The sequence below is a fragment of the Phytophthora cinnamomi genome (genome assembly GCF_018691715.1).
Source record: "Phytophthora cinnamomi strain GKB4 chromosome Unknown Contig127, whole genome shotgun sequence".
Classification (NCBI taxonomy): domain Eukaryota; phylum Oomycota; class Peronosporomycetes; order Peronosporales; family Peronosporaceae; genus Phytophthora; species Phytophthora cinnamomi.
In genome coordinates this window covers 223,625-240,992 of record NW_027151060.1, presented here as the reverse complement: position 1 = coordinate 240,992, position 17,368 = coordinate 223,625, and the positions used below count along the sequence as shown (strand labels likewise).

The 17,368-nt window shown below is 53.0% G+C and overlaps 2 protein-coding genes across 2 annotated transcripts; both read left to right on the top strand.

Annotated features, from left to right (window-relative positions):
* Window positions 1-13,080: 13,080 nt before the first annotated feature.
* Window positions 13,081-13,847, top strand: IUM83_07089 (NADPH-dependent diflavin oxidoreductase 1; the record flags this gene model as incomplete). Its single annotated transcript, XM_067931352.1, has 2 exons — window positions 13,081-13,506; window positions 13,662-13,847. The coding sequence occupies 2 exons, from the start codon at window positions 13,081-13,083 to the stop codon at window positions 13,845-13,847; spliced, it is 612 nt and encodes a 203-aa protein (XP_067780309.1).
* A 2,753-nt stretch (window positions 13,848-16,600) lies between these two features.
* On the top strand, window positions 16,601-17,354 carry IUM83_07088 (RxLR effector protein; the record flags this gene model as incomplete). The annotated part of the gene is made up of 3 exons (XM_067931351.1): window positions 16,601-16,990; window positions 17,059-17,184; window positions 17,253-17,354. 3 exons carry the CDS (start codon window positions 16,601-16,603, stop codon window positions 17,352-17,354), a joined length of 618 nt encoding a protein of 205 aa, XP_067780464.1.
* Window positions 17,355-17,368: the final 14 nt, after the last annotated feature.

Sequence of the window (17,368 nt, the reverse complement as noted above, 5' to 3'; positions counted from 1 at the left end):
CGAGCCTCACCGGACGCGAGCGCCGCACAGCGACGACGGTGGGCTGCGTGTGCGACACACCAACCTGTATATGTGCTCTAAAGTGAATAGACGACGACCTTCTGAGCCTGAGCGTTGACTGGATAAATACATAATATATTATTACTGCACTGTGATTGGTCAAAATCCCCTACGTTAGAATATATTGCTATTCGGGGTGCCACACACATTTCGCGATACAATACAAGACGTGCGCTGGACAGGGGTGAACCCGGACCTTCAAGCACCTCCCACAGAATCTTCAAGCACGCTGGACCTTCAACCATGCTGGACATTCAAGCACCGAACGCGATCGCGTAGTAGTGGAGCGAGCTGGAACAGCGAGCGTAACGGGTTGCAACCAACAGGAAGTCAAGTAGTGAAGCGAGCTGGCACAGCGAGCGTAACGTGTTACGATGAATGGTCCTTCAAGCGCGACCTGGCGGACATTCAAGCACGCCGGAACTTCAAGAACGCTGGACCTTTAAGCCCGCAGGACCTTCAAGCACCGAGCGCGATCGCTTAGTAGTGGAGCGAGCTGGCACAGCGAGCGGAACGGGTTGCAACGAACGGTAGGTCAAGTAGTGGAGCGAGCTGTCACAGCGAGCGTAATGGGTTGCAACGAACTGTACACCCCCCGGAGCGATGCTGAGGGGGCTATGGCAAATAGTGGAGCGAGGTGGAACAGCGAGCGTAACCGCGTATGACTAACCACACACACACCGCCGCGAAGCGGCGGCGATCGGCTAGTCTTAACTAACAGAGTACCTGTGTGTTTGTGTGTAAAACCGTCCGTTGTCCGTCTTCGGGCCTTAGCCTACCGTAGAGCATCGCCCTACCGCCCTGCATTAATGCATTAGCAACCTATCCTATGGCATCCCACCATCTTCCGGGCTGGCTTTTTTTTGCGTGATTTCTATTCGTGCTGTGATTGGATGATATTGCCTCCCCGCTCACATTTCCTTTTTTGAATTCGAATTCGGGCGCGGCGAAGCAACGTAGCGTGCAGACGTCGGGCGCTGCAGCGCGCCCCACAGGACGCGAGCGCCGCACAAGAACTACAGTGCACTTCGTGTCTGAAATATCAACCTGTATATGCGCTCTAAAGTTAATAGACGACGACCTTCTTGGCCTGAGGTAAATACATAATATATTATTACTGCACTGTGATTGGCCAAACCCTCTATGTTACAATATATTGCTATTCGGGGTGCCACACACATTTCGCGATACAATACAAGACGTGCGCTGGACAGGGGTGAACCCGGACCTTCAAGCACCTCCCACAGGACCTTCAAGCACCTCCCACAGGACCTTCAAGCACGACGAACCTTCAAGAACGTCGGATCTTCAAGCACGCAGGATATTCAATCACCCAGCGCGACCGCGTAGTAGTGGAGCGAGCTGGCACAGCGAGCGTAACGGTCTGGGACTTACCACACACACACACCGCCGTGAAGCGGCGGTGATCGGTTAGTACGCAAGTAAATGTAGACTCAAATACAATTAAAATCGTGTTATTTCCACTGTAGTGTCGTTCGGTGAATGTATTAGAAGCCGTACATGAAATCCTAGTTCCGAATATTGCGATGCCATGCAGTTTAGCGACACCGACTGGGCACTGATGCAGCTGGTCTATAGTCTCCGCTTCCAACTCCTGCGGATAACGTACACAGTGGCCGCTAACCACCCATCTTCCTTCTTCAGCTGTGGTGGAGGTAGCCACATACGACGAGACGCTGTCCAAGGTCCCAACTTGGGGGGAAGGAGGGAGATAGAGGGGGGGGGGGGGATAAGCGTCACCACCACGCGCGGTCTCATTCTCTCTCGCGGTAGATATTTTGCTGCCCCCACCAGGCTGGTGACCAGCAGCAGCATCGTGTGTGTTGCGTCTGTAGTACGGGGTGGTATTGAGTTTCGTGTATTATGGTAGCTATCTGACGCCAACAAATCCGTGCGAACTCTGGATTGTCGCTCAGAATAACAGTGGTTGTATCGAAAAGTCGCCAGGGGTAACACAAATTCGTGTGCGCACAAACGCACAAGAAACGCAAAAGTTTTCATACAAAAAGGAAGCTAGACGCCAACAAATTCGAGAAAATTGACTTTTTTTCAGTGTCCCGTGTCCCTTTTACCTTTATATTTTAATATATATACATATAGTAGTAACATAAGCAATTGATAAGTATTGATTATAATAACCAATAAGTATAAATATATGGGATGCTGTGTTAGAATGGCTCAGTTTGTCATATAATATACTTATATTATAATGGACCGGGTAAGGTCGGCTACCCGAAATGTGCCGTCGGGCGGGGCGGGTAACCCGAAAATCGCCATTTGCGAGCTCTGCTGAGTAGATGCCGTGACAAAGGACGTATGGCTCGGTTTGATTTCACAGTCGGTGATGGACTTGGTGTTTTGCGGACGAAGGTAGGGTTCGAAGAAGGTGGAGAGTAATCTCTCCGTCGACCAGTACTACGCGCGCCATGGGGAGAAGTACGGCAACGTCGTCGCCGAAGTTGACGACGATGACGAAGACATAGAGGACGAGAAGGACTCGTCCTCTAAGCGCAAAGACTCAGTGTCGAGCGATTCGCTCGACACCTACACCGTCCGCATAAGGGGGAGGAATCGGACGCTTCGAGCTGGAAGCGTTCGCGAACTGAGCGTGATACCCCCACTCACTTCTGCTGGGGTTTTCAGCTCTCCGCGCGCGGCACGTGCAGCGCATGATTCCATGGCTCAAGGCTCTCCGCACGCTGCGCCTGCAGCGCACAATCCGTGGATGCCGTCCGCGTCCGAGATCTCGGACCGGTATGGGAACTCGGTACCTCCGAATGAGGTGCCGCTGTATGTATGCAGCGCCATCAAAGATGACGACGTGGCTGCCCGGCTGGACTTTGATGCGGAAATGCATCAAAGGCGCGATTATTACGTCGGACACTTTCATGAGCTCCGATGGTTTCAAACCAAGAAGACATTTTCTCGCAGCAAAATGCCCGAGTGGCAGGCACTTTGTCAATGTTGGAACGCTTTTGTTGAGAACTTCAACAAGAAGCCGAATGCTTATCATGATCGGATTAAGCAAGCGCATGATCGCTTCCAGACGTACTCGAAACGTGGAAAGTTGGGCAGCTCCACGTTCATGCGGAGGAGGCTTATGTGCTGTGCGCTGTGCCCGAGGGCTTTCAGTGCGCGAAGTATTTCCCAGGCGCGGTGCGCTTGAGCGACTGCGACCTGAACCGGCACACGTCGTTCCATGTACCCGAAAGTCTCTAAGAGCTCCGTGCTCAGTTCTTAGCACGTGAGGGTTCCGGCGCTAGCGATGATCGCAGCGCTCGTACTACTTCTGCCGCGCCAGTGCGTACCGGTCTTTGTACGTCGTCACCATTTCAGGAACGTCCTCCAGCAAGACGTTCCGCGGTTCCCATGCATCTTGATGGGGAGGAAATCCTCACCAACGAATACGAAAACGATCCCCTTGAGGGTTCGTTCTTCAGGGTAGTACGGTAAACAATCGGCTCAACATCCAGCGGATTGAGCCGAGGGCGTCACGGATCGGCGGGGGCGGGGGCGGGAACACGCCCCGGGTTTGATCAGCCCCGGGCTGATCAACTTGCGCCACTCCATGGCCGGGTGACAGCCGTGGAGCGTCTGCAGGGCGCTGAGCTCGCCGCCCTGAAGCAGGAGCTGGCGAACCATAAGGCCCAGGTCGAGTTGAGGACCCGGGTGGAGGAGATGCTGGTCGTTGTCGAGGCCAATGCTTTTGCTTCTGCGTCGACTCCTGCCGAGGCTTAGGGTCAGACCAGCTAGGTGGCTTGTGCTGCAGGTACGGCTTCAGCCGCCCGACGTAAAAGGTCGGATGGAGGCGCATGCTAGATGGTATGTCTAGCGCGTGAGCGTTGCCGCGTCGGGCCAACGCAGTGAAAGGCCCGATGAAGCGCGGAGCAAGCTTACTTGCTCCGAAATCCGAAACTGCATGTTTAAGCAGGTATTGAGTAGCTAACAAAACCAATGAACTAACTTTGAATTCATTTGTGTTGCCCCCTGCCCACATTGTCTGCGTTTAGCTTCTATTGATCAACAGAAGCTGCTATTGCATCTTGGACAAACCGAATTACTGCTTGTCTTTTGGTAAGGAAGTTGATTGCATCCGAGCTGAAGTCATTCAGCTCGTTCTCCGCTAGAGGCTCGGGCTCTGCGTGGTTCGTGTTCCTTGTGGAGTCTATGACGTGCACAGACTCGTTCGCCTTGTCTTTGTTGCTTGCGAAGCCTGCGTCTTGCACAGACTCGTGTTTCTTCCGCTAGGTAATGTCTACGCAGGGCGCAGACTTTTGCGTCTTGTTTCTCGTTATTGCAGCTGACACTGTGCAAGTGTCAGCGGTTTTCTGCGGTTGCTGTATTGCAGTCGTAGATCTCCCCCACTTAAAGTGGGAGACATCACTCCGAGTAAACTCGGTAGACGTGGATGCCGCATGGCATTCACGTAGAACGGTGTATGCCCGGTCGAGGCATGCACTGAGTTGTTGATGGCAAACTCTGCCATCGATAAGCACTCGCTCCAGTATTGGAACGAGTGAGCGTAGCTCTTCAAAATGTCAACGAGCACGCGATTCAGGCGCTCGGTTTATCCGTCCGTCTGCGGATGATCCGCAGTCGACATGGAAAGCTGGCTCCCAAGAAGTGTAAACACTTCTTGCCACAGGTGCGCTGTGAAGCGCGGGTCTCTGTCCGACACGATGTCGGTCGGCATGCCATGGTGTTTAAACACCATGTCAACGAACAGACGGGCCGTCTGCTTCGCGGTTACCTCTGCTGGCACCGCAGCAAGATGGTACATCTTGCTGAAGCGGTCGACGAAGACCACAACACCGGTATTCCCTCCGCTGTCCGGGGGAAGACCAACGATGAAGTCCAAAGACATGGACTTCCAACACTCCGACGGAGTCGGTAGTGATTGCAAAGGAGCCTGCGCGAATGGCACAGGCTTTACGCGTTGGCATACCTCGCAAGCACGGATGTACTTGCGCACCCACTTATACTGGTGGTGCCAGTAGAAGTCGCGCGTGAGAAGGACGTATGTCTTCTCACGTCCGAGATGTCCTGCAGTCGGGGCATCATGATATTCGTACATGATCCTGAGTCGTAGGTCATGATCATTCGGTACGACAACGCGATCCGCGTTGTCGTCGACTGCATAGTAAAGAAGCAGTCCGTCGTGCACACGAAAGCGGTGTGCACGCGCTCGAAGGTGCTTGGGCAGCTTCTGACGAGCCTTGTCAGAAGGTGTTGTACCATAGGCCAGCAAGAGCTTCGCGTCCGCGTCGTGCGCGAACGCGGCCTTCACATCATCCAACAGCGACGGTGTGGGTTTGCTCGATCGCATGACGTCAATGGCATTGACGTCAACAGCTTCCGTGTAGTCCGGCCGACGTGATAACGCGTCGGCCATTACGTTCAATCTTCCGGGTTTGTATTCGACCCGGAAGTTATACTCCGCAAAGAATGAGAGCCATCTCGCCATTCTTCGTGATATGTGTGGTGACTTCACTGCAGTGCGCAGTGATGCATGGTCGGTGTAGACCACAAACGGTCTACTTCCAAGCAAATACACTCGGAACTTTGCGAGTGCGTATTTCATGGCAAGGAGTTCCTTGTCATGTACTGGATAGTTTCACTCAGCTGGCTTCAGCTGACGCGATTGGTAGTAGACGCCACGATCACGGCCCTCGTGATCGTGCTGCATCAACGCGCATCCGATCGCGAAATCGGATGCGTCACACACTACGTGAAATGGACGATCTTGGTCGGCTACTGCCAAGATCGGCGCCTCAGTCAAGCCCCGCTTGACTGCATCGAATGCCTTTTGGCAATCGGGTGTCCAATCCCACACAGCTTCTTTCTTAAGAAGTTGTGACAGCGGGCGGATCTTGCCCGCATAGTCCTCCACGTACTTGCACAAGTACGTGGCCAAGCCAAGGAACTGCCTCAGTTCCTTGACACTTGAAGGCGTTGGCCATTTATTGATCACTCTGGCCTTTACCGGGTCAGGGCGAACACCATTTTTCCCTACGAGAAACCCGAGGACGGGTATCTTGCTCACCCCGACGATACACTTCTTCAGGTTTGCAGAGTGCTTATGCGAAAGCATAAGCTCAAGTAGCTTCCGATCAGTCTTCCCGTCCACAGCCCGGCTGTGGATGAACACATCATCGAAGTAGCTCGGCGCGAAGTCGCGCACCGAGCGCAACACTTGCGTCACTCACCTGTTAAAGGTCGCAGGGACGTTCTTAAGCCCCGGTGGCATTACTAGCCATTCCCAGAGCATGCCGCTTCGTGTGCTCACTGCCGTGAGAGGGATATCGCTCTCACGCATTAGGATCTGATAGAATCCATCTCGCAAGATGGATTCTATCAGATCCTAATGAGAGCACTGTAAACGGTGCTCCCAGCCATCGAATCGATGATAACATCTTTTCGTGGTATCGGCGTCAGCGCCAGTACCGTCGCATCGTTCAGCTTGTTGTAGGCATGAACGATGCGCCATCCGCCCTGTGGCTTCTTGACACAGAACGTCGGAGCACTGTACGGGGACTTTGATTCCCGCACTTGTCCTGCTTTGCGACGACTTTCAAAGAAGTCGTCGATCGCATTTACTTGCTCTCGCGGCGGTGGCCACCGCCGCGTAACACAGTACTTCGTGCCGGCACGAGATCAATCTCGTGCTGAATGCCCTTATCCTGCGGAAGCTCCGCAGGAATCTCTTCCAGGAATACGTCCTTGTACTCCCTCAATAATTCGTTATAGGGACTCGACTTCAGCGAGTCCCAGCCTTGATCCTCGAAGCACTCTCGCTTTGTCTTCGCACGGACACCGTCTTCACTCTCAGTGGTACTTCCAATGAAGAGCTGCCTCAGCCCTTCGCTCTCGCTCGCCGTTCTTTCGCTGTCCGAAAGAACGCAGACCGACTGGATGCGTCCATCGTGCAAGTCACGCGTGAAGGGCTCCCAGCTCATGACTGGAAGCGAACTCAACTCCGACGCCGTCGTCGGAGGATTAGCGAGTTCCATCTCGCGATACTGGAAACCAGTATCGGTGCGCGTCAAGACGCTTAGCGTCTCGACATCCGGCGTCACCACCGCAGTCTGCCCAGCAGACTGCTCTTGTTGCGTCTCGGTCCCGGACCGAGACTTGCGCAGCATTTTCCGCTTGCGTCGTCTTCTTGTTGTGCGGAGCCCGGCTCCGCACAGTTGTTCTTCTGGTCCAGGCCCGGCCGTGGACAGTTGTTCGCCGGCGGATCCTGTCCACGGACGCGCGGTATCAAGCCCAGCTTGACCGCATGTTTCCTCGTGCAGCCCGGCTGCATGGTAATGTGTTCCTTCGCCAGAAGTCTGCGGGTGGGCGATATCAAACCCAACTGGACCGCATGGCGCTTCGTCGTGCAGCTCGGCTGCACAACAGCATGCAAATTGCGTCAGTACGGTACTTTTGCAACTGTCCGCACTGTTTGCAGCGTCAACTCCCGGAGTTGACACGCCGTAGTCACCTCGACGCCATTCATTGGCGGAGCCCCTCATGACCGAGGGTGCGTCGGCTCCCGGAGCCGACGCGTCGTTGTCGACCTGACCGCTTCGGGTCAGGGACTGTCCCTTACACGCTTGAACGTGGGTGTTGGTTCCCGGAACCAACACATCTTTTTCTTTCGACGTCGGCAGCATTGCCGACGTGGGTCTCACTTGTGCGCGCCCTCGCGCACTTCTTGGGCACTCCGGGACAGCAGCATAAAGCGCTGTCTCGACTGGTGAGCCGCGCGCACCTGCTGGTGCGCGCGCTGCGGTAACAGGGCCATCGCTCTCTGTTCCGCTGTCGCGTCCGAAGCGCACGAGCGTGCGCTTCTTCCAGTCTATCACCGGATCATGCCGTGCAAGCCACGGCATGCCCATTACCACGTCGAACTTATCGTCCAGGTCCAGGACGATAAAGTGTTCGACAACCACTCGTTGTTTGTACGAGAAGCGCACGTTCATGACGCGCTTCTCTGTCATCACGATGGCACCTGTTGCCAGTCGTACCTCCAGAAGACTTCGAGGTACATTTACCTCCTCGAAGTCAAGTCTCGGTAAGCTCCGTAGTCGAACAAAGTTGTTCGACGCGCCTGAATCTACCAAAGCTCGAAGAGAGTCACTCGCCCTCTTCGAGTAAACCTTCAAGATGACTAGGTTCGGCCTGTCATCTTGTTTTTTGCAGTGAGAGCTAGTCTCACTGGGGGCTGCAGTCCTCAGTGTCGCGTGCCCGATGTCGGCACGCGTGACTGCAGTATCAGTAGGGCGCCCCGCGCCTTCTGGATGTTCGCGTTTTTGCTGATCCGCGGCGATGCCTAGCATCGCCACGACGGCCACATCCAGGGGGCACGGGAGCTGTGCACTCCAGTGCAAAGTGACCGATCCTTCCGCAACGGAGGCATCGCATATTGCCCCCTTGCTGCTGGTAACCAGCAGCCATTGCGTTCGAGAGGTCCATTGGTTCCGGATCTCCCGTCCTCACTAGCAAGCGCGGTTGCGGCCTCGGCAAATTCGCATGGAGATTAGCCTACCGCAGTCTAAACTTTTCTTGCATGGCAAACGTGATTGCAGCTTCGAGAGTACTCGGGTACTCTCGGAAGAGATAGGTCTTCACAGGCCCATCTCTAAGCCCCTTCATGAACGTGACGACCTTGGTCGCCTCGTCAATCGGGTTAGCCACGATATTTGATACCAAATATCGTGCGCGCTGCGCGTAAGCATGGACGTCATGCTTACCCTGCTGAAGGTCGAGGAACTCCGCCCTCGACCGGAACTCGTTTTGCGGGGGCTCAAACGCTTGTTTGAGCTCCTCTTTGAACACTTCGTACGTGCTGAAGCACGTAGGATCGGAGAGTCGGCGTCCATACGCCCAACTCCTTGCGCGTCCGCCAAGGCAGGACATGGCCAACGCGACCTTCGACAGCGGGTCGACGATGCGTCGAGCCGCTATGGCTGTGTCGAGTTCGACAAGCCATCGGAGGAGAGGCTCGCCCTCTCTTCCCACATAATTGCTTACGCTCAACTTTAATGGTTGAGCACGCGGTGTCGTCCCTGACGACGCCGTAACTGAGGAAGCAGCATCACGCTGCTCCTTCATGATGAATCCCAGAGCAACACCATGTTGCTCCGTCGGCGATAGCGTACGCAGCATCGTAACTTTCACCACTTCTCCAATGACTGTTGACAGTCGTTGGAGGGCCTCCCACTCTGGGTCAGACAGGTGGGGGCAGTCAGCGCGTGCAACATGCGTTGCAGGCGTGTTGGAGCTCTCCATGGGCACCTACGTGCTCATGTGGTTCTCGGCTCCGCGTTCGTACGCCGCGTACGAACGTCACGTAGTCGGTCGTTGGACGGACTACAAAGTGCTACCAGGTGTAGTAGGTCTAACTTGACTCACTGCTTTAGCTTACACGTTGCGCTACGTGTATGAGGAAGCGTAAGTACTTAGTAATAACTTGAGTTAATTATACTTGAGTACACAAGTATAATATAAATCAAATAAAGACTCCAAGTGACTTAGATTAGGTAAAATGAGAACTGTATTGTTTGTAAATTGATCTTCCTCCTCAATCTGCTAAAACTGTTTATCATCTATGAAGGTGTTGACAGCGGGAGCCCCGCCAACGTGCACGTCCCTAATTGGTGAAAGATGCTGTTTCGACCAATAGGATATTTGGTGTGGACCACTCATTGTGGTGGCCCACTTCAATGTATCCATTGGTGTGACTTCCACCAAAGAGAGGAAGTATCTAAAACTTTTAACAAATATTTTATCTGTTAAAAGCACAAGTGGCTTGTAGCCTCTTGTGCGTGTAACCGTTACACCATCCCTCCCCACTAAGATTAGACGCGCGGGATCCCCGCACGTCAATCTCTGAATTGACCATTCGTCAATTCTCCGCGTTTGGAGAAGAAACCCGCGCTCATTCTGCGATGAGTGCGCCCCAGGAGAAGAAGAACCCGAAGGCGGTGGAGAGTCATCTCTCCATCGATGACTACGTCGAGCGCCAGAAGGCGAAGTATGGCGACGTCGTCGCCAAAGTCAACGACGATGAAGACATAGAGGACGAGAAGGACTCATCCTCAAAGCGCAATGACTTAGTGTCGAGCGATTCGCTCGACCCCCACGCTAAGAACATTCGCCCGCGTGAAGGGGACGAATCGGACGCTTCCAGTTCGAAGCGTTCGCGAACTGAGAGTGATACCCCACTCGCTTCCGCTGGGGCTCTCAGTTCTCCGCGCGCTGCATCTGCTGCGCATGATTCCATGGCTCAAGGCTCTCCGCACGCTGCGCCTGCAGCGCACAATCCGTGGATGCCGTCCGCGTCCGAGATCTCGGACCGGTATGGGAACTCGGTATCTCCGAATGAGGTGCCGCTGTATGTATGCAGCGCCATCAAAGATGACGACGTGGCTGCCCGGCTGCACTTTAATGCGGAGACGCATCAAAGGCGCGATTACTACATCGGACTCTTTCATGAGCTCCGATGGTTTCAAAGCAAGAAGACATCTTCTCGCAGCAAAGTGCCCGATTGACAGGCACTTTGTCAAAGTTTGAACGCTTTTGTTGAGAACTTCAACACGAAGCCGAATGCTTATCGCGATATCTTATTTGTTAAAATCACAAAGTGGCTTGTAGCCACTTGTGCGTGTAACCCCGTTACATGGAGAGGCGCGTACTGATCAGCCTGGGGCTGATCATACCCGGGGCGTTTTCCCGCCCCCACCCTCGCCACCGCCGATCCGTGACGCCCGCGGCTCAATCCGCTGGATTGTTGAGCGGATTGTTGACCATAGCATCCCGAAAATGAACCCTCAAGGGGATCGTTTTCGTAGTCGTTGGGGAGGATTTCCTCCCCATCAAGATACAGGGAACCGCGGAACGTCTTGCTGGAGGACGCTCCTGAAATGGTGACGACGTACAAAGACCGGTACGCGCTGGCGCAGCGAAAGTAGTACGAGCGCTGCGATCATCGCCAGCGCCCGAACCCTCACGTGCTAAGAACTTAGCACGGAGCTCTTAGCGATTTTCGGGCACACGGAATGACGTGTACCGGTTCAGGTCGCAGTCGCTCAAGCGCACCGCGCCTGTGAAGCAATTCGCGCACAGAAAGCCCCCGGGCACAGCGCACGGCACATAAGCCTCCTCCGCGTCAACGTGGAGTTGCCCAACTTTCCACGCTTCGAGTACGTCTGGAAGCGATCACGCGCTTGCTTAATCCGATCACGATAAGCATTCGGCTTCTTGTTGAAGTTCTCAACAAAAGGGTTCAAACTTTGACAAAGTGCCTGTCAATCGGGCACTTTGCTGCGAGAAGATGTCTTCTTGCTTTGAAACCATCGGAGCTCATGAAAGAGTCCGATGTAATAATCGCGCCTTTGATGCATTTCCGCATCAAAGTCCAGCCGGGCAGCCACGTCGTCATCTTTGATGGCGCTGCATACATACAGCGGCACCTCATTCGGAGATACCGAGTTCCCATACCGGTCCGAGATCTCGGACGCGGACGGCATCCACGGATTGTGCGCTGCAGGCGCAGCGTGCGGAGAGCCTTGAGCCATGGAATCATGCGCAGCAGATGCAGCGCGCGGAGAACTGAGAGCCCCAGCGGAAGCGAGTGGGGTATCACTCTCAGTTCGCGAACGCTTCGAACTGGAAGCGTCCGATTCGTCCCCTTCACGCGGGCGAATGTTCTTAGCGTGGGGGTCGAGCGAATCGCTCGACACTAAGTCATTGCGCTTTGAGGATGAGTCCTTCTCGTCCTCTATGTCTTCATCGTCGTTGACTTTGGCGACGACGTCGCCATACTTCGCCTTCTGGCGCTCGACGTAGTCATCGATGGAGAGATGACTCTCCACCGCCTTCGGGTTCTTCTTCTCCTGGGGCGCACTCATCGCAGAATGAGCGCGGGTTTCTTCTCCAAACGCGGAGAATTGACGAATGGTCAATTCAGAGATTGACGTGCGGGGATCCCGCGCGTCTAATCTTAGTGGGGAGGGGATGGTGTAACGGGGTTACACGCACAAGAGGCTACAAGCCACTTGTGCTTTTAACAGATAAAATATTTGTTAAAAGTTTTAGATACTTCCTCTCTTTGGTGGAAGTCACACCAATGGATACATTGAAGTGGGCCACCACAATGAGTGGTCCACACCTACCCAAATATCCTATTGGTCGAAACAGCATCTTTCTACCAATTAGGGACGTGCACGTTGGCGGGGCTCCCGCTGTCAACACCTTTCATAGATGATAAACAGTTTTAGCAGATTGAGGAGGAAGATCAATTTACAAACAATACATTTCTCATTTTACCTAATCTAAGTCACTTGGAGTCTTTATTTGATTTATATTATACTTGTGTACTCAAGTATAATTAACTCAAGTTATTACTAAGTACTTACGCTTCCTCATACACGTAGCGTGATGTGTAAGCTAAAGTAGTGGGTCAAGTTAGACCCACTACAATGGATGTCCACCCCTCGCGGATAAAGTTTTATTTAGTTCAATCACTACGTCACGCCAGAACTTCAAAACCATTTTGCTGCGCTAGGTCTGGTGTTATCGGTCAAAGAGCTGAAATAGGTTCGATGGAATATACCGAAGTAGGGCTACGTGGTGCTCGTCAGTTGGAAAGGACTTGAGTCGATCAAAGAATCATGGGAGCCGACAGCGCAACTCAGCAAATACATTCCCGCCTTGCTGACACAGTTTGCAGCGAAATTAAACGACAGGCAGTTCGCAGGGCTCTCCCCAAGCAGAGCTCCGTTTTCCTAAAAAAGCAGAAATAAAACGTCATTTGTTAGAGTGTAACCCCGATCAGAATCAGATGCACTTCACCGCTGACGGGCGAGTTCGCGCCCAAGCCACGTGGAGGTTCCGCTTTTCGCGCGCATTGCGCACGTCCACAACTAGCTTCCTATACGAATTCCTAGTCATTTTTCTCACGGGTCCGTTTTTCTAAAACATACTCTGCTGTCATTTACAAAGTAGAGCCCCATGGCACACAACTACAATCTCCAGCGGCCCCACCTCTTCGACTTCGGCGCTGTCATGGAGGCCACCACGGACGCGGTTAAGGCAGCCACATGGGCGATGGAGGTGGGGCTGCAGGAGAAGGCCATGCTCTGCCCGCAATGCGCCCAGCCGATGCGCCTGAATGCCAGGGCGCGCTACTGGCAGTGCTGCAGGAAAACCCGCCACCCTGACGGCAACCAGGAGCAATGCAGCATCTTCGTGAACTCGTGGTTCTCGAAGATGAAGCTAACGCTCCCCAAGGCACTACGTCTAATGATTGAATGGTGCATGCGGGCACCCCAGTCCCAAGCCGCGCACATGGCCAAGGTCAGTCAAAACACAGTGTCGGACTGGTACGCGGGGTGTCGCGTGCTGTGCTCCAAGGAGCCGTTAAATGGAGAATTTAAGGTAATCGTACCGTGTTGTGCTGTTTAATATACTCTTCCTAACTGTACTACGTGCTTAGATTGGCGGGGAAGGACACATCGTCGAGATTGACGAGACTAGTCTAAAACAGAAGTCGAGTTCTACAAGAAGTATTGGTTGTTTGGCGGTGTGGACAGGACGACTGGGAGATTCACATCAAGCGGCACATCAAGGCAATACGCGGCATGAAGAAGGACTACCTCGATGGTTATCTCGACGAGTACATGTGGCGTTCGTGGTTTCTTCCGGCGCGTTCCTCGCCTGGTGAGTATATGTGCGGGCTAGCGCAGGCAGTGATCCGCCATCCTAAACAAGAGGAGTAGGTTACGTATGGGTACATATAGTTACGCTTAATAAAGTGCTTTGTATTTTCCATTCTATAAAAAGTGGCTTCGAGAGAAAACGGAGCTCTGCTTGGGGAGAGCCGTTCGCAGAGCATACCGCAGCAAAAAAATAAACCAAACTCAATGCCGAAGAAGCGGCCGCCGCCGAACGCACAACAGGCCGTGCGAGGACAACACTAACGAGTGATGAAGACTTTGGGGAAGGCAGTGTAGTGTGTATGTGTGTGTGTGTGGGGGGGGGGGGGGGTCATGAGTAGTCTCCGCCCACCTACTGGGCATTGCAACAGGCCGCAATGCCAAGCTGGCAGATAGGAAACCACTGCTAGGCCGACAGGCCGTGCCTAGCAGCAGAGAATTCAGAGGAAGATTTACCCACTAGGACTTGCAACAGATTGTAGTCGCAAGGAAGCGCCAGCTTCCTTCGCAGTGTTTTTTTCTCTCGCTAAGACCCACAACACTTTGACACGTGTGTGGGTCCCACTTCTTCATGTACTTGGCAGGTACAGGTTTGTTCGGGTTCTGTAAAAGCTCTGACGCATAATTAGTAAACGGAGCTAGTCATTAAACCGATCCCAAATATCTTGCTTGCGCGGCACCAAAGTAGCTAGAACGCTCATTCCAACGATTATGTTGAATTTATCTTTTGCGCCAGCAAATCCTATTTTTTTTCAATAGAATTTTGTCGTTGATGTTACTTTGAAAAGAAACCCCCTATTGATATTGTTAAGGTGGCTGTCTCACCGACACTCGATATTCAATAGAACGCTTTCCATGTTCGGCATATTCTGGTCAAAGACTGGGTCTTTTACTGGGACCAGGTATAAACCCAGCGGGATACCCGGTAGATGGTGAAATACCCCTAACTGCGCGAATGAGTGGTGGTTCTCTGAGGAGACACATCTTTCTCGAGGCAGCAAGCATATCGTGATTAAATCGATCTCCCAGCAAATCACGGTTTTTTCAGCGTGTAGCTGTGTGTTCTGCCGATTTACGTAGACTTTTCCATGTCCACATACAAGACAAAGTCAAAATACCAGTGTAAGTGTGTCCAGTGCTGCCTGCACACTGACGAACCCCAGCCGAGATGTGTCCTCGCATGCTAGCGTGTTCATATTCGCACCAATTCAATACCATGTCTGTGCATTACCACACCGAGCAAGCAGTATGCCCCTCATACTTCGCTCAGAACCCTCGCCTCTACATGTTGATCTCGCTCCCTATCGAACCAGTGCATGCTCGAGTCGATGCACTTGGATAAGATCGAAGGGTAGCGAGCGTAAGCGCGTTGCAGTTGACATGGGAGTGCTCAAGTGCAGGAGTTCGTGAAAAGCGTGATATTCAGACAGTTACATTGCCTCTCTTGAGCGATTGATTTGCACACGAAAAACCATAGATTATCCCGAATTACCTAGTCTTTTGTAGGTTAATAGGTCCCTCATGCGATTTGGCATGGTCTCGGGAGGATCTATACTTTATCACCAAAGATGCGATATTTGCCGAGGTGTCGACCAACTCCCTAGATGACCTAATATATCTATATAGGTATTGTCCGATCGCTGCGTTCCTTGACAGCTTATGCTTTCGATTACGCGCACGGCAGATTACGTGGCAGTAGATCCAGATTACTTTAGTACCCCTCCGTTTCAGAATACTTGTCCTCTTTTGCTTAAGTGCTTCGGGATTCGTCAATATTTGCCTTAAACGACTACGGTTGGTCTTAATAGAACGCAGGCGCTCTGACGGTTGAATGGTGGGTAGACCTTCACAGAGCTCTCAAAATTGACAGCGTGATGGCCTCAAAGGAGCTTTTGCACCCGAATCGTCCACAGATGTCGCCCAGCCTTCCCCTCGTACCGCAAATCTCAGCTATGAATGTCAAACGAATCAGGAGAGAGCTTACAGTAATGGAGCGTCGACAGCCAATCAGCTCTGTCCTCGTGCGTTCAAACGGAGGCAAACCGCGTCGAAAAGCGGTGCATGGAGTGGCCAGCATCTTTGGCGTTCACAAGAGGACGATTGCGAGGCTGTGGAAGCGCGCCAAGGCGAATACAGAGTTTTTTGGGGTGTACGAGGCGCCGACTTTGAAGCACCGATGTGGCAGGAAGCCGCGTGACTTGGCTTTTGTCCTTGAACGCCTCCGGAACGAGGTCGCTCACATGGCAAAAGCGAGGCTTCGCCGGGAGGGAAGACTTCCTTTATGCATCCCCTGCTCTGACCATACAGTCTCGGTTATACGAACAGTAGCTAGCGTAAACACAACTGGCCATAATTAAACCAAGTATATTTGGCGACAAGTAGAGGGGTGACAAGTATTCTGAAACGGAGTGGTATTCACTTGTATGTGTAATTGTGGAATAGTTGCTTGTGGCTAGAAGCCATACGTATCTCGATGACGAGCATGTACAAACTGCAAAATATTCCGCGAAGCTCACTCCAGAATTTGCGACCTCGAACTTCAGTCAGCTATGCGTTCTCTTGTGGTGTTGATATTAATCACGCTCGTTTCGACTTGCGGAGCTATTCCCGCCTCGGACAAGACCAGCATCTATCGGGATGACGGGAACCAGATCCATCGTTCCCTACGCGGATATGTTGGTGATGAAGAAAGAGGAGTCGAGAAAGTGGCGGACAAGATAGACGACGCTCTTGCCATCGTCCTACACAGACCCCTGAGACTCTCGACTGCAGCTCTCGCGAACTCGGTCGACGTCACGACTAAAGTCCAGGCCGCTATGAAGAATTATCCGCAAAGTTTGAGCGCCGCGGCGCTGAAACAACTGCGGAAAGTTGAGGAGCAGAGGCTTAAAGACGTTGCTCTATTTGGCAAAGTGACCAAGAGAACTCCTGACGGAATGCGCCGAGAGATCGAACATTTCCCTGGCATGCTGGTCGCTCCAACCTTGACATCCAATGTGGGCCGCGCCGCACAACGATATACCGCAGATGGCGGTCGCTTGATGGCATGTGCTGTAGTCACGGGGCCTGCAAAAGAAGGCGGTGGTATTCTCCTTATTTCGAGCTCCAAACTCTCCAAGCAAGACTTCCTTCTGCCAAAGGGGGGCTGGGACCATGGCGAAAGCATTTATAAGGCGACGTGGCGTGAGGTCCTGGAAGAAGGAGGCGTGCGTTATTGTTTGGTCTGTTTCCACCTTGTGTTATCAGTCGTAACAACGAAGGGATGGCTATGCAGGTTAATGGCGTATTCAAGGCGGACCTGGGCAAGCAGAACGTGGGGAAACACGTTTTCCACTCCTACCTGATGCAGGGCGTCAAGAAATACGACCAGTGGCCGGAGAGCATGCGCTACCGCATCTGGGTACGTGACTGATCAATCCAATTGAGGTAACCATATAACGCTGCTAACATTGTCTGATGATCGAGCAGCTTTCCTGGGACGACGCGATCACGTTGCTCAAAGCCAAAAATCACCCAGAGATGGCGGAGATCGTGATGCGAGCGCGCGAGGCTGCTGCTAGAGGGCGCTAGTCCACTTGCTTACA